The 27,713-nt window shown below is 39.0% G+C and overlaps 2 protein-coding genes across 6 annotated transcripts in view; both read right to left on the reverse strand.

The window, feature by feature from the left end:
- On the reverse strand, window positions 1-27,223 carry MC5R (melanocortin 5 receptor). Of its 3 annotated transcripts, XM_042911656.1 has the most exons (5): window positions 27,135-27,223; window positions 21,062-21,159; window positions 16,202-16,366; window positions 2,517-2,588; window positions 1-1,004 (listed from the first exon to the last, which is right to left on the reverse strand). In XM_042911656.1, exon 5 carries the CDS (start codon window positions 976-978, stop codon window positions 1-3), a length of 978 nt encoding a protein of 325 aa, XP_042767590.1. In that variant the 5' UTR covers window positions 979-1,004; window positions 2,517-2,588; window positions 16,202-16,366; window positions 21,062-21,159; window positions 27,135-27,223. The 3 variants fall into 3 exon arrangements, with proteins under 3 accessions (XP_042767590.1, XP_042767589.1, XP_042767588.1); XM_042911655.1 differs by lacking the exon at window positions 2,517-2,588; XM_042911654.1 differs by lacking the exons at window positions 2,517-2,588; window positions 16,202-16,366.
- The window catches only part of RNMT (RNA guanine-7 methyltransferase), a 58,358-nt gene continuing 56,752 nt past the window's right edge, over window positions 26,108-27,713 (reverse strand). For all 3 annotated transcript variants that reach the window (XR_006195565.1, XR_006195567.1, XR_006195566.1), the window contains exons 12-13: window positions 27,135-27,306; window positions 26,108-26,317 (exon numbers count right to left, since the gene is read on the reverse strand). The gene's annotated coding sequence lies outside the window, so the exon portion shown is untranslated. The remainder of the gene's footprint in view (window positions 26,318-27,134; window positions 27,307-27,713) is intronic.

Consider the following 27,713-nt stretch of genomic DNA (forward strand, 5'->3'; position numbering starts at 1 on the left):
TTAATACCTGCCAAGGAACCTACAGGGTATTCTGAAGGTATGGCAACAAATAATCTCTTTAAAGGACTTCCTCATCTCCTGGCTGCGGAAGGCATATATCAGAGGATCAATCACAGAATTACACATGATGAGTATAAGGTACATATTAAAGTAAGACATAAAGCAAGAACAGTAGAGGTTCTGGGGGCAAGAAATCATCAAAATAAGATGGAGAAAGAACGGAGCCCAGCACACGATAAAAATGCCCAGCAGCATGGTCAGGGTGACAGCTCCTTTCATGCTGGTCATTTGCCGCACGGAGCTGTATCCACGGAGAGCTGCTATCCGCTTGACATGAGCCCTTGCCAGGAGGAACATGTGTATATATAGAGACGCCATGAGGAACAACATGGTAAAGAACATGGAGATGAGGCAAATGATGACATAAGTGGATTCATAGTAAATGATGAAAACAATGCCACAGCCTGTGCAAAAGGTCCAGATACATGCAATAATTACCCCAGAACGCTTCACTGTCATGATGTGGTGGTAGCGCAGAGCATAGAAGATGGTGACATACCTATCCACTGCAATGGCCAGCAAACTGCACATGGAGGCCACCACAGAAATGCAGATCATGGAGTCAAACACATTGTCAATGTGACGCACAAAGGCATCTGCTATCACCAGGTGCTTATTATTTATTAAATATATGGTAATGGTCTCCCAGGTGTTAGACATGCTCACCAGCATGTCAGCTACTGCTAAACTGCACACAAAGAAATACATGGGGGAGTGCAAGTTCTTGTTCTTCACTATGGCACCTATGACCAAGATGTTCTCCAAGAGGCTGATGAGACCCAGAGTCAGAAACACTTCCACAGCGATGCCCATCTCTTCACATGGGGAAGATTTGTTCTTGACATTTGGTCCTGAAAAGTTGCCTTCTGTGGCATTCAGGTTGAGATCCAAGAAAAGCACGTGAAATGAGGAATTCATTGCTCCTCTTCTTGGCAACAAATTTACTGTAAAACAGGTTTTTTAAAAATTTTTTAACATTTATTCATTTTTGAGAGACAGAGAGTAAGTGGGGGAGGGGCAGAGAGGGAGACACAGAATCAAGCAGGCTCCAGGCTCTGAACTGTCAGTACAGAGCCTGACTCAGGGCTCCAACTCACTGTGAGATCATGACCTGAGCTGAAGTCGGACACTTAACCGACTGAGCCACAGGTGCCCCTGTAAAACGGGTTTTTTTTTTGTTTTTTTTTTTTTTTTTATTTTTTTATTTTATTTTATTTTTTTTATTTTTTTTATTTTTTAATATATGAAATTTACTGTCAAATTGGTTTCCATACAACACCCAGTGCTCATCCCAAAAGGTGCCCTCCTCAATACCCATCACCCACCCTGCCCTCCCTCCCACCCCCCATCAACCCTCAGTTTGTTCTCAGTTTTTAACAGTCTCTAATGCTTTGGCTCTCTCCCACTCTAACCTCTTTTTTTTTTTTTTTTTCCTTCCCCTGCCCCATGGGTTTCTGTTAAGTTTCTCAGGATCCACATAAGAGTGAAACCATATGGTATCTGTCTTTCTCTGTATGGCTTATTTCACTTAGCATCACACTCTCCAGTTCCATCCATGTTGCTACAAAAGGCCATATTTCATTTTTTCTCATTGCCACGTAGTATTCCATTGTGTATATAAACCACAATTTCTTTATCCATTCATCAGTTGATGGACATTTAGGCTCAGTAAAACGGGTTTTAATCCATGATTCTGAGAGGTCAACAGTCCACCAAAGAAGTACAACAGCATGCCAAAAGCTAGCACAACCTAAGAATAAGGTTGAATAGGCTCAACACATTAGCATGAGGCTAGTGTGTCCCAGTCTGCCTGGAACCCTGGAATAGTGTCTCTCCAACATGCACACAGGCTTAGAATTTTCACCATCCTCCTCTGCCTTTGAGTTTCCATTCTTTCACATACCTCTTACTGGAATGACCAGACATCTCAGTGTGCCCAGAATGGTTTCACTTTTTATGCTTGTTGTCCTGGCACCCAAGTTTGCTCTTAAAAGTGTACCAAACTCATAACCTACAAAGTCCCTTCCAGTCTGATTTTTACATTTCTGAGGCTATGGACTGCATTTTTCTCAAGCGAGCACAGATTTCTAAATGATATACAGGCCCACGTTCTCTTAAGAGAGAGAAGACAGGTGTCTTGTCAACGTTTGTCCTCACACACTTCTAAAACCTGGTAGGACTCAGTCTCCCTAGTTGTAACTAGGACTAACTACTGTGATCTGTTAATCTGAGCATAATTACATATAAAAAGTTACTGTCTTCAATACGTAAATTTAGATTGCACATGTGTTAAAATTGGAGCTCACAGAATGCTGTTTTTAACTTTATAAATATTTTCCCTGACTTCTGCATTTGAAATTCCACAAAGTGTGATTAACAGATTTAAAATTCCCAGAAGCACAGTACAAAGAAACAAGGGATTTAAATTTGCCAAATCCTAGAGCAAGATATTTCACTCTTTTATTGCTCAGTTTCTCTCCCATGATTTATATTCACAAATGCCTTTGTCCTCCGAACTCAGACCACATCTAGGGAGAGAGTTAGAATTTCTGTCAGCATTCTCTTCTCATCATCGATACAAAGTAGGCATTGAACAGTAATCATTTGTTATTTATGTCTAATTCTATCTCAGAGATAATGACCAATTGTATTATTATGTTAAACATCATATCAGATTGTTTAAATAACCAGTTACCTGCCTCCTACATGTAGGTTAGACATGATTTTGCATTCCTTTCAAGGCAATTTTAATAGAAAGTTTGGCTATTTACCAGTGCTCCCTCGTGCTTCTTCTCTTGCACAGCAGCCCTTGGGCTCTTCACTGGAGATGCTAGCTCAGCCTGGGTACCTGGCATCCACAGGCTAAATGCCATCACTCTAGGATAGGATCTTCTGAACAAAGTGCTAAGGCAGCTTGAGCCTCAGTCACAGTTCCCTTGCCTTTATGCAGCCTAGCAGGCCCGCCTCTCTGTCGCCGCCTCCTCTAGATGAGAGTCTGTGCCTTCTCTCTTCTCAGTCAGGGGCTGAGCTACCACCTAGTGGTCAGAGACAGAGCATGCCCCTCCTGGTAGCTCTGGCCATTGGCCTTTGGAGCTCTGGTGACTTGCATAGAACGGTGTTCTCCTATTTGTGGATAATCTTTCCCCAAAAGTGCATTCGGATGTATTTTCTAGCTAGTTGTTCTTTTTGACATTGCTTCTTTTTCTTTTTCTCTTATGCACTGATGCAAATGCTGTCAGAAAGTGTGACAGCTCAGCTTCTCCGATCCCTGTTAAGTCCTTCTATCCAGGACAGCCAGTCCCAGGTGATGAGATTTTTGCAGTGATAGTGGGGGATCAGGAGCCAATGGACCAAGAAAGAATACTTGAAGACCTCTTTGGTGCAAAAATGTATTTTATTAAGGCATGGGACAGGACCTGCAGGCAGAAAGAGCTGCATCGGACCCTGTGGTTATATATTTGGGAGTTGGGGGAGGTAAAGTCAAGGGGAAGTTTTCAATGGGATTTTCATATGCTAAGGAAGATTCACAAGATACTGGAGTCCTAGCTATTGTCAAGCTAAGGTTGTTTTTCCCCGTAGCAAAACATTAAATTAAGACAGTAGGGAGTTCCTGGAGAAACTTTTTACTCTGCCAGCCTCAAGTATCTACCAATGGGCTGCAGGTTATGAGGAAACTTAATTTTACCTGTCATTTCCTTCTTGCCTTTGTTCCCCATATCATGGAGGGGTGATGTTGGGACTCCAGGAAACTGAGTTTATAGGTTTCTGGAGATTAAGCTATTGATAAGATTGCCTTTTTCTTGCAATTTACTAAGATATTTGTAAACTGATGGAGACCCATGTCCTGTATGACTGTGATCTCTGTCAGTTCGCCATTTGTTTTCTTTCCTTTCTTTGGCCTTGGGCAACCAAGAGTGCCTGAGGAATATCACAGACATCTCACCTAGCAGCAGGGGGTGGGAGGAGGCTGCCCTAGCTTGCACTTTTTCCTCAGCCGACCTGAGGCTCCCTTATCACTGAGAAACCAGAGTCTAGGAAGCCCTCAATTGTGACTCTGATTACACACCCCTTTGTTGGCTCAAGACTGTCTGCCACTAGAAAAAGAAGAAAATATACATTCCTCTGGCCAAATATCCTGGCTTTTGGCAATGGTTTCAAGACCTCTGCTACCTAAAACACTGACCTCTTCTCTCAAAAGGATCTTTATCATCAACCCAAGAGAAAGATGCACAAGTACTGCCAGGACAAGCCCAGGGCTGAAATGTTCAGGGCTGCTTTACTACCAGAAATGTGACTAGAGCTTCACACTTGATCAGACAACCTTTCCAACTGGGAATACAAGGCCACAAACTAAGTGGTCCAGTGACAGTAGTGTCTTAGTGCCATTTTGAGAGCCATAGGATGGGATTTTGTGAAGAGATTTCTTTCGCTGAGAATAGTAGTGCTTGTTTCCACAAAGGGAATGGCTGACAAAACATAAGATTCAAGCATTCTCTATTTGTCCCTCATATTCTAGATCACAGAAGGCTGTTCAAAAGATCCTGGTTTCCCAACAAAATAGTAAAACTAGAGGTTTCTATTAAAGATAATTGTCTGGACTACATGGCATGGCTGTCTTTGATGATGGTCATATGTTATCTCTAAGCCTATGCGCAGATACTCAGTACATGAATTACCTTAATCCTTACCAGGAAGTCGGTCCTATTACCAATCTTGTTCCACAATGCATAGAGAGGTGACATGGCAAACTCAAGTTCCTGACACTGGCAGGAAGCACAGTTAGGCAAGAACCCTGGCAGTCTGAGTCCAGAGTCCAAGCAATTCCCCAGCTTGATGCCCAGTGCAAGGAACCCCGGTTATTACCAGACTTAATCTTTTATTTTTATTTATTTATTTTTTTGTGGAAAAAACTTTTTATTGTAAACAAGTTTTTCTGTGTGTTGTTCAACTACTATTCTTTATATTTTTTTATTTTTTGAAATATAATTTATTGTCAAATTGGTTTCCATACAACACCCAGTGCTCATCCCAACAAGAGCCCTCCTCCATGCCCATCACTCACTTTCCCCTCTCCCTCACCCCCAACCAATCCTCAGTTTGTCCTGAGTATTTAAGAGTCTCTTATGGTTTGCCACCTTCCCTCCCTGTAACTTTTTTTCCCCCTTTCCCTCCCTCATGGTATTCTGTTAAGTTTCTCAAGATCCACATGTGAGTGAAAACATATGGTATCTGTCTTTCTCTGCCTGGCTTATTTCCATTAGCATAATACCATCCACTTCCATCCACATTGCTGCAAATGGCCAGATTTCATTCTTTTTCATTACCAAGTAGTATTCCATTTATGTATAAACCACATCTTCTTTATCCATTCATCAGTTGATGGAAAGTTAGGCTTTTTCCATAATTTGGCCATTGTTGGAAGTGCTGCTATAAACATTGGGGTACAAGTGCCCCTATGTATCAGCACTCCTGTATCCCTTGGGTAAATTCCCAGCAGTGTTATTGCTGGGTCATAGGGTAGTTCTATTTTTAATTTTTTGAGGAAACTCCACACTGTTTTCCAGAGTGGTTATACCAGTTTGCATTCCCACCAGCAGTGCAAGAGGGTTCCCGTTTCTTCACATCCTTGCCAGCCTCTATAGTTTCCTGATTTATTCTGTTACCCACTCTGACCAGCGTTAGATGGTATCTGAGTGTGGTTTTGATTTGTATTTCCCTGATGATGAGTGATGCTGAGCATATTTTCATGTGCCTATTGGCCATCTGGATGTCTTCTTTGGAAAAGTGTCTATTCATGTCTTCTGCCCATTTCTTCACTGGATTATTTGTTTTTCTGGTGTGGAGTTCGGTGAGTTCTTTATAGATTTTTGGATACTAGTCCTTTATCCAATATGTCACTTGCAAATACCTTTCCCCATTCTGTCGATTGCCTTTTAGTTTTGTTGATTGTTTCCTTTGCAGTGCAGAAGCTTTGTATCTTGATGAGGTCCCAATAGTTCATTTTTGCTTTTAATTCCCTTGCTTTTGGAGGTGTGTCAACTAAGAAATTGCTGTGGCTGAGGCCTGCTTTCTCCTCTAGGGTTTTGATGGTTTCCTGTCTCATATTCAGGTCCTTCAGGTCCTTCAGGTCCTTCATCCATTTTGAGTTTATTTTTGTGTATGGTGTAAGAAAGTGGTCTAATTTCATTCTTCTGCATGTTGCTGTCCAGTTCTCCCAGCACCATTTGTTAAAGAGACTTTTTTTCCATTGGATACTCTTTCCTGCTTTGTCAAAGATTAGTTGGCCATACATTTGTGGGTCCAATTCTGGGGTCTCTATTCTATTCCATCGGTCTATGTGTCTGTCTTTGTGCCAGTACCATACTGCCTTGATGATTACAGTTTGTAGTAGAGGCTAAAGTCTGGGATTGTGATGCCTCCTTCTTTGATTTTTATCTTCAATATTACTTTGCCTATTTGGGTTTTCTGTGGTTCCATAAAAATTTCAGGATTGTTTATTCTAGTTTTGAGAAGAATGCTGGTGCAATTTTGATTGGGTTGCATTAAATGTGTAGATTGCTTTGGGTAGTATTGACATTTTAACAATATTTATTCTTCCAATCCATGGGCATGGGATGTTTTTCCTTTTCATTGTGTCTTCTTCAATTTCCTTCATAAGCTTTCTATAGTTTTCAGCATACCGATCTTTTATATATTTGGTTAAGTTTATTCTTAAGTATTTTATGGTTCTTAGTGCAATTGTGAATAGGATCAGTTTCTTCATTTCCCTTTCTGTTGCTTCATTATTGGTCTATAGGAATGCACCCGATTTCTGTACATTGATTTTATACCCTGCAACTTTGCTGAATTCATGTATCAGTTCTAGCAGCCTTTCAGTGGAGTCTTTCAGTTTTCCCATGTAGAGTATCCTGTCCTCTGCGAAAAGTGAAAGTGTGACTTTATCTTTGTTAATTTTGATGTCTTTTATTTCATTTTGTTGTCTGATTGCTGATGCTAGGACTTCCAGCACTATGTTTAACAACAGTGGTGAGAGTGGACATCCCTGTCGTGTTCCTGATCTCAGGAGGAAAGCTCTCAGGTTTTCCCTATTGAGGATGATATTAGCTGTGGGCTTTTCATAAATGGATTTTATGATGTTTAAGTATGTTCCTTCTATCGCGACTTTCTTGAGGGTTTTTATTAAGAAAGGATGCTGTATTTTGTCAATGTTGTATTTTTCTGCATCTATTGACAGGATTATAAGGTTCTCATCTTTTCTTTTTTTAATGTGATCTATCACATTGATTGATTTGCAAACATTGAACCAACCCTGGCGTCCAGGAATGAATCCCACTTGATCATGGTGAATAATTCTTTTTATGTGCTGTTGAATTCAATTCGCTAATATCTTATTGAGAATTTTTGCGTCCATATTCATCAGGGATATTGGCCTGTAGTTCCCTTTTTTTTTTTTTTTCTGGGTCTCTGTCTGGTTTGGGAATCAAAGTAATGCTGGCTTCATAGAATGAGTCCAGAAGTTTTCCTCCCCTTTCTATTTTTTGGAACAGCTTGAGAAGGATAGGTATTAACTCTGCTTTAAGTGTCTGGTAGAATTCCCCAGGGGAGCCATCTGGTCCTGGACTCTTATTGTTGGGAGATTTTTGATAACTGATTCAATTTCTCCACTAGTTATGGGAATGTTCAAATTTTCTATTTCTTCCCATTTGAGTTTTGGTAGTGTGTGGGTGTTTAGGAATTTGTCCATTTCGTCCAGGTTATCCAGTTTGTTGGAATACAATTTTTCATAGTACTCCTTGATAATATTTCTGATAATTCTGATAATTACTCCTTGCTTATATTTCTGAGGGATTGGTTGTAATAAATCCATTTACATTCATGATTTTATCTACTTTGGTCCTCTCTCTTTTCTTTTTGAGAAGCCTGGCTAGAGGTTTCTACATTTTGGTTATGTTTTCAAAAAACCAACTCTTGGTTTCATTGATCTGTGCTAGTGTTTGTTTGTTTGTTTGGATTATGTGTTGTTTATTTCTGCTCTGATCTTTATTATTTCTCTTCTTCTGCTGGGTTTGCGGTTTCTTTGCTATTCTGCTTCTAGTTCCTTTAGGTGTGCTGTTAGATTTTGTTTTTGGTATTTTTCTTGTTTCTTGAGTTAGGCCTTGATTGCAAAGTATTTTCATTTTCATTTGTTTCCATATTTTTTTAAAATTTCTTCTCTAATTGCTTGGTTTACCCATTCATTCTTTAGGATGTTCTTTAACCCCCATGCTTTTGGAGGTTTTCCAGAATTTTTCCTGTGGTTAATTACAAGTTTCATAGCATTGTGATCTGAAAATGTGCAGGTATGATCCCGATTCTTTTATATTTATTGAGGGCTGTTTTGTGACCCAGTATGTGATCTATCTTGGAGAATGTTTCATGTGCACTCGAGAAGAAAGTGTATTCTGCTGCTTTGGGGTGTAGAGTTCTAAATATCTGTCAAGCCCATCTGGTCCAGTGTATCCTTCAGGGCCATTGTTTCTTTACTGATTTTCTGTCTAGATAATCTTTCCATTGTTGTAAGTGGAGTATAAAAGTCCCCTGCAATTACCACATTCTTACCAATAAGATTGCTTATATTTACAATTAATTGTTTTATATATTTGGGGGCTCCTGTATCTGGCGCATAGACATTTATGTTAGCTCTTCCTGATGCATAGACCCTGTAATTATTATATAATGCCCTTCTTCATCTCTTGTTACAGCCTTTAATTTAAAGTCTAGTTTGTCTGATATGAGTATGGTTACTGCAGCTTTCTTTTGATTTCCAGTAGCAAGGTAGGTATTTCTCCATCCCCTCCTTTCAATCTGAAGGGGTCCTCAGGTCTAAAATGGATCTCTTATAGACAGCAAATAGATGGGTCTCTTTTTTTATCCATTCTGATACCGTATGTCTTTTGATTGGAGCATTTAGTCCATTTACATTCAGTGTTATTATGGAAAGATACGGGTTTAGAGTCATTGTGTTATCTATAGGTTTCATGCTTGTAGTGATGTCTCTGGTACTTTGTGGTCCTTGAAACATTTCCCTCACAGGGTCCCCCTTAGGATCTCTTGTAGGGCTGGTTTAGTGGTGATGAATTCCTTCAGTTTTTGTCTGTTTGGGAAAACCTTTATCTCTCCTTCTATTCTTAATGACAGGTTTGCTGGATAAAGGATTCTTGGCTGTATATTTTTTTTTCTGTTCATCACATTGAAGATTTCCTGCCATTCCTTTCTGGGCTGCCAAGTTTCAGTAGATAGGTCTGCTGCTACTCTTATGTGTCTACCTTTGTAAGTTAGAGCCTGTTTATCCCTAGCTGCTTTCAGATTTTCCTCTTTATCTTTGTATTTTGCCAGTTTCACTATGATATGTCTTGCAGAAGATGGATTCAAGTTATGTCTGAAGGGAGTTCTCTGTGCCTCTTGGATTTCAATGTCTGTTTCCTCCCAGATTGGAGTTCTCAGCTATGAAGTATACCTTCACCCCCTTTCTCTTCTTCTTCTTCTGGAATTCCTATGATACGGATATTGTTCTGTTTGATTGAATCACTTAGTTCTCTAATTCTCCCCTCGTGATCCTGGATTTTTTTTATCTCTATTTTTCTCAGCTTCATGTTTTTCCATAATTTTATCTTCTAATTCACCTTTTCTTCCTTCTGCCTCTTCAATCTGCGCTGTTGCTGCCTCCATTTTATTTTGCACCTCATTTATAGCATTTTTAAATTCATCTTGATGATTTTTTAGTCCCTTTATCTCTACAACAATAGATTCTCTGCTATCTTCTAGGCCTTTTTTCAAGCCCAGCTGTTGGTGATAAGCTTAGTAATCCCCTGGGCATAAAACAATGGGTTAATAAGGCATAAAGAAATACAAAGCCATAGAATGCTTACACCCAAGTTTGGGTAAACCTGATTGGCATTCCAACATATAAAGGGGTTGCAGAGACCCCAGGATAGAAAGGGAGTGGCAAAGGCCCAAAATAGGAATGGGAGCAAAGACTCCCAATACAAGGATATATTGAGGTAAGCAAGATCAGGCATGCAGGGCGAAAACGCCCCCCAATTTAGTACTATAACAGAAAATCTCCTCTCACAGGAGGAAAGTGCCAAGTTACATAAACTGGTGAATTGGACTATAGACCACTGCGCTGGATGTGAAGCAGCCCAGAGCAGAAATGGTTAACAAAAGAAAAGGTGTCTTGTTAACCCTAAGTTTATTTCCCCTATCTGCCTCATCCCCTAGCTAGCTAAGTTAAATAGACACAGCGCCTCCTGTCTGCCATTAATAGCCATCTGCCCATCTGCCCAGCACCAGGATTTTGTTTCACATTGACCCAAACCCCAAACACTGTACATCTTCAAAACTCCCCTTTTCCTTCATGTCCCCAAGTTAATGTTCCCAGTTTCTTTGTCTCTTTGTACACACTTATCACATTTGTAAGCCTTCTGATCTTAATAAATATGGGCAAAGGACTCTTATTCGGGACTCTTGTCTTTTCCCAGACATTAGCCATGTCTTGCTTTAATCCTATGTCCACTCTTTTGCTGCCAAAAGAGAACTTTAGACTTAGAGTCTACAACACCCAGCCATTAATTTTATGGCTATTATTCTAAATTCTTGTTAAGTTATGTTGTTTATACCTGTTTTGATCAATTCTTTAGCCGTCACTTCTTCCTTGAATTTCTTTTAAGGAGAATTCTTCTGTTTCGTCATTTTGGCTAGTTTTCTGTCCCTTATGAGTTTTAAAAGCTTGTTATGTGTTCTTCACTTGCAAGTACTGCCATATTAAAGGGTGTTCATACACTGTCCAGGGCCTAGCCCTTCAGGAGGTGTTTTTTTGGAGAGTGTTACTTGCTCTCTGTTGTTGTGACTTTAGTTTTTTATTTCCCTGCTCGTAGTGATGCTTTGGACCCTTCACAAGGTATGCTTTGATTTGTTCCTTGAAGTAGCCCTGGAAAGGAAAACAAACAGACAGACAAACAGGAAACAAAAACACACTACAAACAAACAAACAAACACACAAACAAATAAACAAAAACTAAAAAACTAAAAACAAAAGCAAAAAACCAGAAACAACAGCTACAAGAACAGGGTGGAGGTGGTGCTGATGGAAGAGCACATACAAAGAGAGAAATGACAGGGGCAGGGAAAAAGAAAAAATAAACATTAACCAGGCAGAGAGACTAAAAGGGTTAATTCAGAGAGAGAGAAAGGAAAATAAGGAAGGAGGCGGGGGAGGGGGGAACGAAGATAAAGTTACCCAGACAAACTATATGGCTTGATTACTCCAGAGAGAGAAAGGAAAGTAAAGAAGGAGGAGTGGAACATGTATCAAGAGAATGGATTAAATGTGTCTGTTTAAACAAACCAATAACCAGAGTACCCAGCCTAGAGGAGGAAAGAGATAAGAAGGAGAAATGGAAAGGAGAATATATCTATATAAGAAGAATTGTTCTAGAATTGATCCAGAAATGCAGCAGCGCTGGTCTGGAGAAGGGGTCCATCTGGTTCCACAGCGTCTATCCTGTTCCAGTAGATACACTGGCATGGAGGGGTGTGGTTTGATGCAGGCTGGTCCCGCCTCCATTGTGGGTCCATCGGACTGATCTCTGAGGCCCCGCCTTGGTGGTGATGGGGAGAAAAATGGCAACCCCCCAGTCTCTTCTCCACAACCCAGTGTCCCAAATCACTCCTTTGGAGCTATCATCACTGTGCCTCGGGAGCAGACGAGACTCCTGTGCCCCAGCGTTGGCTGGGACTTAAACTCCTGCTCTGTGCGCCCCAGTACTGGGGAAGTGCCTCTTGATGCTGTTGGATATGTGGTCCTAGCTGGTTTTGTTCTGTGCCACAACACTTCAGGGGAGGAGACTTGTTTCTTCTGCTGTGGACTGCACCACTGACCTACCACCAAACCCAGAGGTGGCTCCCCTCATCCCCAGGTGTGTGAATAGGGCAGCTGGCCTCAGTCCAAAGAAAGCCCTGCAGTAAGAGATGGGATCCCTCTCTGTCCCAGTCTGAGGTTTTTTCTCTTGTCCAGCTATAGTCCTACGCTTCCCCAGCCACTCTTTTCTTCCCTTTGTCTCTCCGCAGAAGGGGATCCCTCTCCTCTGTGCCTATGCAGTCCATTTTCTCCACCCCCCCCACCCCCCAGTTCACAATCACCCACCTCTGGCCCATCAGGTTGTCCCAGTTTCTCCCTGGTAGACTCTGTCTCTTTTCCTCCCAGACTCTTGAGATTCAAAGTCCTTTGGCTTCAGCCCTTCTTTGTTTGAGAGACACTGGAAGTATGGATCTCCCTACTTCTCCGCCATGTTTGCCCCTCTCCAGGCTTAATCTTTTAAAATGCTATTGGATTTGCTTTGCAGGTTTTTTTTTTTTTTTTGTCTTTTCCCTGTCTTTATCAGATTTTGCTATTTAAGTTACATTGACTTTGTTAAATAAACTAGGAGACAGTTTTTCCCACTGTTTTCCAGAGGGGCTGCACCAATTTACATTCCCACCAACAGTGCACAAGGGGTCCCTTTTCTCCACATCCTTGCTGACACTTACTACCTCTTGTCTTTTTGGCAATAGTCATCCTAACAGGCATGAGATGATATCTCATTGTGGGTTAGATTTTCAGCAAACTCTTATTGTATATGATTGCTGTGCTGAGGTCCATGTTAAATGCCATCATGGGTCCAGCCAATGGGACTTAGAGTCCTGCTACAGAGACAAAACTTACCTGATTAAACACTGATAGAACAAAGAATAATTGCATAAATGTAGATTACAGTATTTTTAACTTCAAGGTTTATAAAACATTTTCCTGTATTAACTCACTTGATCCTCATAGCAACCCTGGGAGTTATTAATGTTATTGCCATTTTCATAGTTAGGGACTTTGGGGTTCAGAAAAGCTAAGTGAATTTTCTGACATCACATGGTAATAAGTGGTGGTACCAGCTGTTGAGGCCAGGTCTTCTTGCTCCCAAGCTCATGCCTGCATATACACACATTCCCCTGTTCATATATGAACAATAGACAGTGGAGTCCTAAATATGCACCAGATTTCCTACATTTATTGAAACATTTATTGAAAGCCTACCATGTTCTGCATGTCCAGATTCTCAGCAAATTCTCCCAGAAACCTGGGAGTCAATATACTTAGCACCATCTTACAGATGAGGAAACTGAAGCTCAGAGCAGTTGTGTGACTGACTCCAACTGATGATAAAATCAGGACCTGAATCCAGTTTTTAACCACAACTATGCTTAACACACAGTCTAGTGTCTTCAATCTTGTGACTTAGTCACATGCTATAGAGTAGGAAATTCAGGACTCCAGAAGCCAGCCAGAGAAGAGAAGAGGGAGGACTTGAGCAAAGTGGGTTAGAGGCAAATGGGCAGAGGTAGGTAGGTAAGGACAGCCATAGGTGGGAGCATAGTGTTCAAGGAAGCACTTCAGGGGGCATGAATGCACTGAGATTGGAGGAGTTGATTTCTTTGAGGATTGGGGGGAATTCCAGGTGACTGGAGCCTGAGGTGCTGGGGAGGAAGCAGAACCAGACCATGCCTTATTTTGTAGGTTGTGGTGAAAGCTTAGGACCGCATTCTAAGAGCAACAGGAAGCCTTGCAAGGTCCTAAGCAGATCAATACAGTCATAAGATGGAACAAGAGGAGCTCAAGAGTGAAGAAGGTTGCAAGTCAGTGGCAATGCCTCACAATAAGACAGATAGGTCCCTGGGCTGTGTCTCTATATCCACCCAGTATCCTGTGATTGGGCTGATTCTGCTTGGACCAAACTCTTTGCAGTAGCAGCAAAATTATAAAGTCATCCTGTAGACCCACCTGCACACCAAGACTGAAAACCAAAGATGGCCCTGAACAAAGAGACACTGGACAGTACAATGCGTATCATCACACCAACACTACCATGTTCCTTCTCAGGTAAGAAAGGGAGGACATGGAGTTTGGGGTTTGGTGTGGAGTTTGGGGCTTTTAAATTTTATTTGTTTGTTTTTACTGTTTTCAAGTTTGTTTTGTTCTGACCACCAGAAAGACATGGTCTCTGTAATGCCATGTCACATCAAGCTATGTAAGTCAAGACTCTGTAAGTCCTTGAGGAGGGTAAGTTTTAAAATCCTATGTATGTCTCAACTTTAAACCAGATTTAATAACCATCTTTGTATTTGGTATAAAGCTAAGGATCTTAGAGAAAAAACTGAATGGAGAAAGTTCTCCCCTTTTAGAAGCATATAAATCCTAATGAACAAACAACTTACTCAATGTGTGTGTAAGATACTGTATTGCTCACTGGAGGGGCATATAGAAATTTCTTAGGTCAACATTCAGATAATCATTAGGAAGTTAGCCACAAGATCTGAGAGGAAAGCCTCTGCCACTTTTTAAATCTTTTCTTACTGTTCTTGTGGCTACCTTGCCAATTTTTATTCAAGAAGTTTCTTCTATACTTCAGGCTTCCCAATAAAACTGTTTTGTTTTGTTTTGTTTTATAACATTATGCTCCCTCTACCCAAAATTCTTTCTTTCTCTCCTCCTTTGTCCACTAAATTCTTATTCATTCTTTTAGATCCAGGCCAGTACCTCCTGCTGAGAGTCTTTGCAAAGATATCCTTACAATGCAAGTGGTTGCCCCCTTCTGATCTCCCTGTATTATAATTATCTGTCTGACATCTTCCCTAGTAGATTATAGACTTCCTGGTTGCAGGACTCTCCTCCGTGGCCCCATAATCAGCATTAGCCTGACATTTCCCTTTCTTCTTCCCATTCAGGTGAACTCAGTGTGGCCTTGATTAACCATTAGCCACAGGATTCGTTGGAGACTAACCATGCGACCCAATTCAGGAAAACAAGAGGAAAGCAGACATTTCTCAGGGACTTCTGAGAAGGAATTTTATTTTCTATTGGTGGTAGCTACCACAAAAGGTGCACTCTATCTCCCCTGCTAAGTATGATTTAAAGCCCTAACTATGTAGTCCTATTAATAGTTAAATAATAGGACAGCCAACCCAAGGACAGCCAGCCTTAGGACTGAGCCTAACGGTAGGAGCCAAAACAGGATCTGATTGATGTTGACTGACCAGGTCCAGCCCTTCTTCAAGACCAACATTTTCAGGACTTTCAGTTACATGAGTTAATACATTATCTTCATTATTTAGATAAATTTGATTTGGCTTTCTTACATTTGCAACTAAAAGGATCCTACCATCCTTAAAATTCTATTGCACACTCTCTTTTGTCTTGACTATCCTACAGTAGCACAGAACATCTGAATTCTTACATAGCAACTCAAGGATTTTTCTGTTTTGACATTTTATAAAAGGTATAAGTACATTGATAGTTTCATAAATACAGTGATACAAACTCATTTATGGAAAAAAATCTTTTTCTCACATCAAGAAGACTGGGATTCCATCTAGCTCATTGACTATGTTTTCAACTAACCAATAAGCCCACTGATCAATGTAGACTGTTATGTTTTCATGAATCTCCAGAAAGTCCTTTTGTACATCTGCAAGCAGGAAAGTGCATTTTTTACAATATTCTCTGAGTATTTAACAACTTCAACAGCTTTCAAGTTGAATAGCTTTCACTTTGTTCTCATTTTACATTGTGACTACTTTGAAAGGAAAGTAGAATTTCCTTCCTTTGAATTTATTATAAACATTTAAATCCAGTGCCACTTTCCATTAAATCACTATATAGTCCTTCCTTACATTTACCAACAAAGTGTACTCAAGATACTGGTCTCCTGCATTACAAAATTCTAGTCTAATGGAAAAATAATGTCTAGAAGACATTGGGGAAAAATACACATCATACATTTGACTAAGAGTCAGTTCTATTTCTCTACCACTTAAAAATCAGTCCTCAAGAAACAAGGAATACATTCCAATGGGGAAAGGAACAAGAGATAGCTGCAGTTCTCTCTACTTGTTCACTAGCTTACAGTGTCCCAAAATGGCCACTTCAAGCCCAGGCTGAATGACATGTCATCTTCAAGAAACACAATAAAATAATTCCTAGTTTATGAGTCAGTTATTGTCTCAATAATGCTACATAATAAAGCACACTAAAATACAGAGGCTTAAAATAAAAATAACCTATTTTCATGCTCACTTCAATTGCAGCCCCACCAGGCTACACCAGACATCAGGCTCCAAGACTTCAGACTAGAGGGTTTTTCAGTTCTGCTCAGTCCTTGCTCCACTGGCTACCATGAGTATCTCCCTACTTCATCCTGAGGTCAAGATGAAGGCACAGTGGTCACCTGGGCATGGCCTCCTACCACCAGAGAGTGTAAGAAACAAGTCAAAACATGCAAACATTAACAAGTCAAGACATGCAAACATAATTAATGCCTATGATTGTAACCCATCTGCTAATATTCCATTTGCCAAAGCAAATTGCATGGTCACGCTCAGCATCAGAATGTAGGGGAAAGAGAAATGGAGTAAATATTTGCTGAACAGTGATGTAGAATGTCATAACAAGTCTCTGTACTCAAATTCAAAACCTTATCAGATTGGCCCAGCACATAGATCATTGATCTAGCTATGGGCCAATCAGCCTTGGCCAGGTAGGTCTTCCCTTGATACAAGCTTGGCAGTAGGGCCCCACACCTTCCCACTAGGACTGGAGGGGTCATGCAGTACTCAGAAAGAGGATATACTCTAAGCAATGGCCATGAAGTGTTTCATTCACACTTTTGGTCACATCTGAAAAGGAGGGAAAGGTTTTGACCTTTGAAAGCCACACATTGAAGTTTCAGTGCGTGTGGCAGTATTACTTTGGCTGTAACCTGGAGAACAGTTGAAAGAATTATAATGTTTGAAAATATGTTTAATTTCTAAGAAATCAATGGTTTCAGGAATAAATAATAGAAAATTAATATAAATCTAAAAATATAGGACAAATTTAACATCAGCTTTCCTCCTCTGAGCATGGAAAGATGTGAAGAGGAGGTAAGTGATAAGAGAGAGAAAAATCAGGATGTGATGCTAAGAATATCTTTCCTCAGTTTTTACAGCAAGGTGGTCATTGTTATTAAGATTTTACTTCTTGGTGGGGCACCTGGGTGGCTCAACCAATTAGGTATCAAACTCTTGATTTCAGCTAAGGTCATTATCTCACATAGGGCTCCATACTGGGCATGGAGTCTGCTTGGGATTCTTTCTCTCCCTCTCCCTCTGCCACTCCTCCATTCACATATGCTCTCTCTCAAAATAAATTAAAATTAAAAATATATATATTTTACCTGTTTGTTTTTGTTGTTACATATTTTATAAGTTTTTAGAAACTATGTTTATTAATTTGATGTTTTAGCCATGAACTCTCTTACAATTGCTATTGCAATAGATAATGTGAGCAATGACAATGAGCCAAAAGCATTCTGGATCCATTCTGTGGCTTGTGCTTTCCATTTTTGTGGGAATTCTTATGGAAAAAGGTTTGTTAGGATCTTAGCTTTTGGACCCATCCTATCAAACATCATTTACTAAATACTGTACTGAACATAAATTAGTCCAAGGAGAGATATATAAAACTAAGGAAGAGTTTTCATAGTTTTCCATTTACTTCTTGAATTTCCTTATTTATCACACATAATCTAGTACATACATAAAACTGGTCTTGGCCTTTAAAAAACTTACACATAAATTAAAAAATTTACACATAAGGGAGGGGCGCCTGGGTGGCTCAGTCAGTTAAGCGTATGACTTTGGTTCAGGTCATGATCTCACGGCTCATGGGTTCGGGCCCCACGTGGGGCTCTGTGCTGACAGCTCAGAGACTGAAGCCTGCTTGGGATTCTGTGTCTCTGTCTCTCTCTCTGGCCCTCCCCCACTCTCTCTGTCTCCCTCCCTCTCTCTCTCAAAAATAAATAAACATTAAAAAGTAAAAATAAATAAAAATAAAAATTTACACATAAGGAAAATCTAATGTGAAAAGACTTTGCCAAGTATATTTTTAGTTATTTTTTATGAGTGTGTCTTAGTCCTCTCAAGTCTCTATGGCTGCATATGGAAGGAAAAGATCATCTACTCAAAAATACCTCTGTAAAAATCAATTACTGTCTCATCTCACTTAAAATCAGCTTTTTTCTTTTCTAAATTGTGCCTCTATCCAATTGACATGTTTTCTAGGAATAAAAATGAAATCAATTTAAAAAATAATTAAGTAACAAAATCAATCCAAATCCACTGTCAAAAACCTTTTTTGATCCACTCTCAATGTGTAAGTCAAGAAATTTTACATTACTACTAGAGTTTAAGCAGACTCTATCACCCCCTTGAAAGACTTTGCTTAAGGATATGTTCCAAATAATAAAAGATAAGGGCAATATCATAAAGATGTTCATTGAAGAATTATTCATAATACCAAAAAGAAGCAATAGGATAATGACTAATTGAATCATTGTGTGTCTACTGACAGAAATATTACCCTGTCATTAAAAATTTGGAAAATCATTAATCAGCTTTAAAATGTTTATAATATAATAAGATTCAAAGGTACATAATGATTGTAATCATGTTAAAATATTTATGCATTTGGACAAAGACTAGGAGGAAATATACAAAAATAAAAATGGACTAGGGTACTGGGCTCAGCAATGATTTGTTTTTTTCTTAATTTCCCAAGCTTTGAATATATTTATTTTATCATGCCTGATCTGGAGCATCTGATGAGGTTTGACATCAATCAGTGCAAAGCAGTTCCAGGATGACCTCCAGAGGACTAGACAGCACATACTAAACGCTTCGTGACACATCCATATGGTGGAATGTTATGAAGACAGTTTTTAAAATGATTTGGAAAAATATTTAATAGCAAAGAGAAATGTTGATAGTATATGGTTAAATGCATGATCTCAATTTTATTTGGGCAAATACATGATTAACTGATTGAATATATACCAGCACTGTTACCTCTGATGAGTTAACAATTCCAAATGAGTTTTATTTTCTTCTGTGTCTTTTTCTCTAGTTTCCAGATTTTCTATAGTGAAGGTATTTTATATTTGTAATTATAAACTACAAATGTTATTTTTATTTATTTTTTTATTTTAGAGAGAGAGTGAGTGTGTGAGCAGGGGAATGGGACAGAGGGGAGGAGAGAGAGAATCTTAAGCAGTCTCCATGCTCAATGCAGAGCCCAAAGTGGAGCTGGGTCCCACAACCCTGGGATCAAGACCTGAGCCAAATTTAAGAGTCAGACCCTTAACCCACTGAGTCATCCAGGCACCCCAGTATTTTTAAAATAAAAATGTTGCATCTCACCTCAAACCATCAATATAATTAACCTTCTATAACTCTCTGATCCAACCCAATCCCTCTGGCCTGACTTCTATCTGACTCAAATTTGCCAGTTTTCACTTTGCTAACACCAGTTTTTGTTTTGGAAATATAAGCCCCTCCTGATGCGATTATTCCTCCTGGATTCTAGCACCATTTAACCTCAACCCTGTTGCAATACACATGCTTTGGACTCTGCTTTAGCTCTAAATCTTCCCTGATTTCTGCTGGTATCAACTGAGGCTGGGATTTTCCCTTGGTTCCTTAATTGATTCCTGGGCAGACTGGCAGACTGGCCCTCAGAGGCCTGACTCAGATGACTCTTTGCTGCCCTCTCCTGATCACAGATGGCACTACTTAGGCAGCCCCATGAAAGTCTAAATCTCCCAAATATTCAGACAAAACCTGGAAGTTAGGAAGAAGAGTTCTAGCATTCATTTTCTGAGAACCTTCTATTCTATCTTAAACAAAGGAGGTAACAAAATAGCTGAACAAAAAGCATGTTGCATTCCTGGCAAGTTGGGAGTCTAATTTTCCCTAATAAAATTATTATTCATCACTATTTCACCTAAGACTGGTACATTCAGAACTTTAGGGATTAGTGGAAGTGCAACTTTCAGGACCCAATAATTGTTCTAAGAGTTAAATTTCACAAATTGAATCATATATGGATTTCATAGTCTCTGTCCTAACCCTGAAATCTAAATACTTGAAGTCTATCTGCAGATGTAAGAATGTTAAGTACAGATTCTACTGAAAGTAAAGCTCAGGAACTATTTTTAAAACTCTGAATGTGTGACACTAGGAGATCTTAAGCTCTCACAGGCACTATTTCGTCCAGTCTTTTCCAGTGTGGTTCTTAAAGACTAGAGAATGAGATGGAAATCAAATCCACTGATGCATTAGCTTTGGTATAGGAATCTTCCACAGCAGCACTTAAATTTTCTTGCTTAGGAGTTTGGGGGTTTTCATCCTTTATCCTTCCCTATAGATTCTGGACTGTGTTCAGGGATACATTCCCCCCACCCACTGCCAACCACATTCCTTACAGGAAGCTGTCTCCCTACCACACCCAGTCCCAGGAGTGGGCCTCATGGTTTTGCTAATTCTAGTCAATAAAATAGGAGAAGAATCTGCTGAAGGGCTTCTAAGAGAGCTACAAAACAACAACAGCAACAAAACAAAACAGGGTTCTTCTTTCTTTGGGAGGCAGCATCAAGTGTGCATGAAACTCTGGGACTGCTGAAGCAACTTCTAGTAAGCATGAAGGTGAGGTCTTCGTTGTGTATGGTAGAAGAGAGAGACAGAAACAACCTGGGAATTTGATTAGCCTCTGAGTCAACCAACTCTAAACCTATTCCACTACTGGACAACTTGTATAGGAGATCATTAATTTCTTGTTCTTAAGCTAGCCTGAGCCAAGGTTCCTTTGGCTTGCAGTGGAATTCATTGTAAATGGCATAGCTCTCTTCCCAAGTTGCTAATGTTCCTGTGTTCTTCAAGATGTGCATGGTTTTTACCATTGTGACAGTGCATGACTATGTTGTGAATGAGCAAAGACAATCATTCACAAAAAAGCTGCCATGCAAAAAAGCCCCTGGGAAGAGCTGATTCCCACTATCTTAGTCAGCATCCACAGCACCCATAGGCTGTTACTTTTGTTCAGTGCTTCAAAGTTTGCACTTACCTATAAAGCTAGGAAAAAGCACCCTCTGCAGATATCTGTGGTGGGAGCCATTAAAAATCTCAGGAAACTGCTCCAACTTCTGGAATCTTCTGAAGTCTCTGAAATACAAGACTGCTTCAGAGGGATAAATTTCTGAGTACACTGTTTAGTATATGGCTTAACAACACTCCTGGGTCCAATCCTACTAGAACTACATCTATGTCAGTCATTTTCAGTTCAGAGATTAACCATTGCAGCTTCTAATAATGGTTTTCTTTCTCTTTCATCACATTGAAGAACTTGGGGGAAGACTTACTTCCCTGAGCTAGCACCTTCATAGCCTGATATTTTCAAACAAAAGCTGAAAAGATAGTGCAACCCAATAAAGATATATACTGAGTCAGAATTTTGTAATATATTGAACAGGGTGCCATATCAAATTTCCCATCCTTAAATATGTCACTAAATCATAGCTAGTTTATATGATGGTGTGATACAAATTAGGAAAAGGGGTCTCCTCTGGGCAGACAGCCACACTGACACATAGCTTGGTTATTGAACAATGGCTTTGTGGAAATCAGAAAAAGCCATCCCTCCTTCCAGGAAGATAGCCCCTCACCCCTACCAACACTGATGGACAGCCTAAGAAGCAGACTGACTTCAACTCCCATCTACTTTCTTGACTGGGTCCTTGTGCAGTGTAATGTTTGTCATAGATGCTCTCTGATAAGCTGCTTTTTGTTACAAGAAATTGTCTAAAGTATGTCAAGTAATTGAATATTTAGCATAAGGATTCAAACACCAGGAATCCAGGAAAAGTCCAACAATTGACCTTAGGTCCTCCTGGCTAGAAAATGGATGGGATACCAAATTGATAAAGGGACTGGCAATTTGGTGAATGGAGGAACATGGTACCAGATAGAGCTTCTTTGGGTTCTTTTTATTGGAGGAATTGGAAAAAGTTTATTTCTTTTAGAAGAGCTCTGGTTGGGACAGAACCAAGTCTTATGTGCCAAGTACAAATAGATATTGTTTCTACATATTACTCATCAGACATTTTTTGATTGAATGTCCAACACACATTAACAAATTCTAGACACTGGTCTAATAGCACCTGCCGCTTAATCGTTTGTGACCAAAAAAATGTCATTATTAAGTATTATGGAACTGAACCTAGATAGGTTCCTGCTATTGCAATTGAAGTCCCAAGGCCTATGTGATCCAAATCCCAGGTGGCAGATAGCTCATGTGTCAATGACTTGCTCATCCAAGCGTGTCTTTGAAGCACAGAATTATGGATGTGCACCCTCTAAAACTAGCAGAAATTCATTTACTTATTTGTTGTCAATGCCTTAAAAGGGGCCCACTAGAGGAACAGAGAACTTATTGGGCTCCCACCACTGCCTAACTCTTGATGTTGTACATTCCGTGAGTTTTGACAAATGTAAGATGCCATTTACCCTCCATTACAGTACCATACAGAATAGTTTTACTGCCTTATAAATGTCCTGTGTTCCATGTATTCCTCATTCCCCACTCCTACACCTCTAGTAACTACTGATCTTTTTATTATCTCTATACTTTTGCTTTTTCCAGAATGTCATAGAGTTGTAATCATACAGTACAGAGCGTTTTCAGATTGGCTCCTTTCACTTAGGAATATGCATTTGTTTCCTCCATGTCTCTTCATGGCTTAATAGCTCATTTCTTTTTTATCACTAAATAATATTTCATTGTATAGATATGCCACAATTGTTTATACATTCACCTATTGCAGGACATCTTGGTTGCTTCCAGATTTTGTCAACTCTGAATAAAGCTGTTATAAACATTTGTGTGCGTTGTTGTGATGAGCATCTGGTGTTGTATGGAAGTGTTGAATCACAATATTGTACACCTGAAACTAATATTACATGGTATGTTAACTAGAATTTAAATAAAAACTTAAAAATAAAAAATGCCATTTGTTTTTGTGTGGTTTGTGCAGGTTTTTGTGTGGAAATAAGTTTTCCATTCATTTGGGTAAACACCTAGGAGTGTTATCGCTGGATTCTATTGTAAGAGTATGCTTAATTTTGTAAGAAACCATCAAACTGTCTTCTAAAGTGGCTGCACTATTTTGCATTCCCACCAGAAATAAATGAGAGCTCCTGTTGCTTCGCATCCTCATCAGCATTTGTTGTTGGTATTTTGGATTTTAGTCACTCTAATAGGTATGTAGTAGCATCTTGTTGTTTTAATTTGTAATTCCCTAATTGCATATGTCATAAAATATGATGTTGAGCATCTTTTTTATATACTTTGATATCTGTATATCTTCTTTGGTAAAATGTCTGTTCAGACATTTTGCCCATTGTGTAGTTGGGATGTTTGTTTTACTGTTGAAATTTGAGAGTTCTTTGTATATTTTTTATGCAAAGTTCTTTGTATATTTCAGATACTTCGGATACAAGTCCTTTATCAGATACAAGTTTTGCAAATATTTCCTACCAGCCTGTGGCTTGTCTTTTTATTCTTTAACAGTGTCATTTGCAGAGCAGAAGTTTTTAATTTTAATGAAGATAAGCTTATCAATTTTTTTCCTTCATGGGTCATGCTTTTGGTATATATCTATAAACTTATTGCTAACCCCAAGTCATCTAGATCATCTCCTATATTATCTCCTACAAGTTGTATCATTTTACCTTTGGACCTATACTTTTAGAGTTGATTTTTGAAAGGTGTAGACTCAATATCTTGATTTTTTTTTTTTTTTTGCATATGGATGTCCTTTGAAAAGTTGAAAAGATGATCCTTTCTACATTGAATTGTCTCTCCTCTGTTGTCAAAGATCAGTTGAGTATATATTGTGTGGGTTTATTTCTGGCCCCTTTTCTCTGTGGTGATTGAATACATTGAATACATTGATCTATTTGTCTACTGTGATGATTAATTTTATGTGTCAATTTAAGGGATGCCAAGATAGCTGGTATAACTATTTCTGGATGTGTAAGAGATTAGCATTGAATCCTAGACTAAGTAAAGAAAATCCGCTCTCACCAATGCTGGTGGGCATCATCCATTCACTGAGGGCCTGAACAGAACAAAAAATGCAGAGGAAGTGTGTATTTGCTTTCTATGAATTGGAACATCAATTTCCTCCTACCCTTGAACATCAACACTCTTAGTTCTTGGGCCTTCAGACTCATTTGGGATTTACATCTTGGCTCCCCTGGTTCTCAGGTTCTTGGGTTTGGACTGCAACTGCACCCTGGCTTCCCTGAGCCACCTCTTTGAAAATGGTAGATCATGGGATTTATCATCCTCCATAGTATCTATATCTGTATAAACAAAACCATATATATATATATATATATTATGTATATTATAAATACATAACTGTATATATATACATATAACCATCTATATATATGATATAATTAACTATATATATAGTTATATATAGTTTTATATATATATGTACATATATATGTATATATATATATATAAAACTTGATTCATTTTTTTGCATATGGATATCCAGTTGTTCCAGCACTATCCTTTGAAAAGTTGCAAAGATGATCCTGGGGCGCCTGGGTGGCTCAGTCGGTTAAGCATCCGACTTCAGCTCAGGTCATGATCTCACAGTTCGTGAGTTAAGCCCCACATTGGGCTCTGTGCTGACAGCTCAGAGCCTGGAGCCTGCTTCGGATTCTGTGTCTCCCTCTCTCTCTGACCGTCCCCTGCTCATGCTCTGTCTCTGTCTCAAAAATAAATAAAACATTAAAAAAAATTTTTTTAAAGAAAAGATGATCCTTTCTCCATTGACCTGCCTTTCCTCTGTTGTCAAAGATCAGTTGAGTATATTTTCTGTAGGTTTATTTCTTGGTTCTGTTTCTTTGGAGAACCCTGACAAATACATGTATTCTTTCACCAACACCACAATGTGATCACTTAACTATAAAGTTAAGTTTTGAGGTCAGGTAAAATCAGTCTTCTGACTTTGTTCTTCTTCAGTAGTGTCTTGGCTATTCTGGGCATATTACCTTTCTGTAAAGACTTTAGAATCAATTTGGTGAGATCTACAAAATAAGTTGTTAAGATGTTGATTGGAATTGTGTTAAATCTATAGATCAAATTGGGAAGACCTGGCATCTAAACAATATTAATGAAAATAGAACATCTCTCTAACTTATTTAAATCATCTTTGACTTCCATCATCAAAGTTCTGTAGTTTTCCTCATATAGATCTTGTACATTGTCCTAGTCTGCTCAGTTTGCAATAACAAAATATGATACTCTGAGTGGCTTAGACAACACAAAATTTATTTCTTAAAGTTCTGAAGGCTAGAAGTCCAAGGTCAAGGTTCTGGCTGATTTAGTTTCTGGTGAGAATCCTCTTCTTGCCTTGTAGACAGCTACCCTCTTGCTGTGTCCTTACACAGTGGTGAGACACAGATATTTCTCTCTTCCTCTTCTTCAAGGCCACAGTCCTATCCTTTGTGCATTAGAGCCCCATCTTTATGATCTTTTTTAACCTTAATTAGCTCCTGAAGACCTATCTCCAAATACAGTCACATTGAGGGGGTAGGGGTTCAACATGAATTTTGGGAAGATATAACTCAATTCATAGTATACATATTTTGTTAGATTTGTGCTTTTCCCTGGTGCTAATGTAAATGGCGTTGTGTTTCTCATTTCAAATTCCAGTTGTTCATTGCTAGTATATAGGAAAGTGATTTATTTTTGTATATTAACCTCACATTATTTTACTACAATTGTTTATCAGTTCCAGGAGTATTTTTGTCAAATCTTTGGGATCTTCTACACAGACAATCATGTCACTTGAGGAAAAGGATAGTTTTATTTCTTCCTTCCCAATCTCTATACCGTATATTTCCTTTTCTGTCTTATTTCATCAGCTACGACTTTCAGTATGTTGTTTAATAAGAGTGATGAGAAGGAATATCCTTGTCTTTCTCCCAATCTTAACAGAAAACTATCCAGTCTCTCACCATTATATATAATGTAAGCAGTAAATTTTTTGTAGATGTTCTTTATCAAAATGAGGAAGTTGCCCTCTATTCCTAGTTTTCTCTTTTTTCAATTTTTATTTAAATTTTAATTAGCTAACAGATAGCATAACATGGTCTATTCCTAGTTTTCTGATAGTTTTTATCATGAATTGGTGTTATTCAGCTTTTTTCTTGTTGTAAGGATGAGACTGACAACTTCTAAAGTTTTGCATGTTGAACTGGAAACCAAAGTCAGTTCTTTCAATATTCCATTCTGTGTAATCTTGGGGGGGCGGGGAGGAGAAAGAAAAGTCTTGTTAAGAGTCTATTAACAATTGACTATCTTTCCTGGTTGCCAATACCTCAGAGACAACTATCAAAACATTCTTTCCAAAATTGACTTACCTACTGGTCACTTGGTAGGGAGAAGAGAAATAATCAAGATTTTCTCTCTCTTTCTATATGTGTGTTTGGGTATGAGATGAGCAGTTAGATGAAAGTACCTGGGCAATTGAGACCCTCTAGGCCATGGGTACTCCATATTCCAGCTCAGTCACACATTAAAAAAATGAATTTTTTAAATGATTCATAGAAATTTTAGCCATACTGTAAATCCTTTCTCAGAAAACTCAAGAGTTTGAGAAAATCAGGCATAACTGTATCCAATTTCAACTGCCAATTGCAATAAGTCAAATCTTCCTCTTCTTTATAATCTAAATACTGGAGACACCACCCTGACATTTCTTCTTTACCCCTTTCTAAACTCAAAGAAATCTAGTTTAGGGTATAGGAAGGGAAATGGAAAAAAAAAAATTATATATAAAGAAATAATCCTCAGAAATACGATGTGGTGAGGGAAGTGGGCAGAAAAGTTGGCCAACTAAGGAAGAAAAGGGGTTGGAGATTTGGAGAGTAACAATATGCCAAACATAAGGTGTTGAGAATATATTTTCTAAGGTTTCCATTACCTGTGAGACACGGGCTCTACCCTTCCTTCCAATTCCCTGAATTGGTGCTCTACTGCCCAAGTTTTTATTTTCATAATGGAGAATGTGAAGAATAAGCAAATTTATATGAGTGAAAAGAGAAGAAATTCCCACCTGCAACCCAGACCTTCCTTCTCTTCATGGAGGTCAGCTCATGACATAAGATGGCCAATGGATTCTCTCTCTAGGGCTTTGAATCTGACTGGAGTCTACATGGACCTGGAGTCCTAGTGTTCAGCTGCCAACCATGCTTGTACAGCCCAGAGAGGCATGAATGTCAAGGTAGCTAGATCACAAAGCAGCATGGAAAGGATGAGCATGACCTTTGATGTCACAAGGCTGTATTACAGCACACATGTCATGAGGAGGTCATGGGAAGTACAAAACTCCTAGAAATATGTTTATAATCCAAGGAACTTAGGATCTATGGCAGCATTTCTTAAAGTGCAGACCATGAACCATCTGCATTAGATTTACCTGAGAAGCTTATTACAAATACAGATTTCAGAGGATCTTTCAGGCCTCTGAATCAGAAACTCTGGGAGACTTGCCTAGGATTCTGTGGCTTTAATTAGCTCCTTATCTTAGACACAGTAAAATTTGAGAATAACTGTATATTGTGTATATGGTATATGGCATATGCATCATATACATACATTTGTACATATACAAAGAAGGGGTTATCCTCATTTT

Source organism: Panthera leo, chromosome D3 (genome assembly GCF_018350215.1).
Source record: "Panthera leo isolate Ple1 chromosome D3, P.leo_Ple1_pat1.1, whole genome shotgun sequence".
NCBI classification, from domain to species: domain Eukaryota; kingdom Metazoa; phylum Chordata; class Mammalia; order Carnivora; family Felidae; genus Panthera; species Panthera leo.

Coding starts and splice junctions, on each gene's coding strand:
- MC5R (XM_042911654.1), bottom strand. CDS start 978: ATGAATTCCTCATTTCACGTGCTTTTCTTGGATCTCAACCTGAATGCC.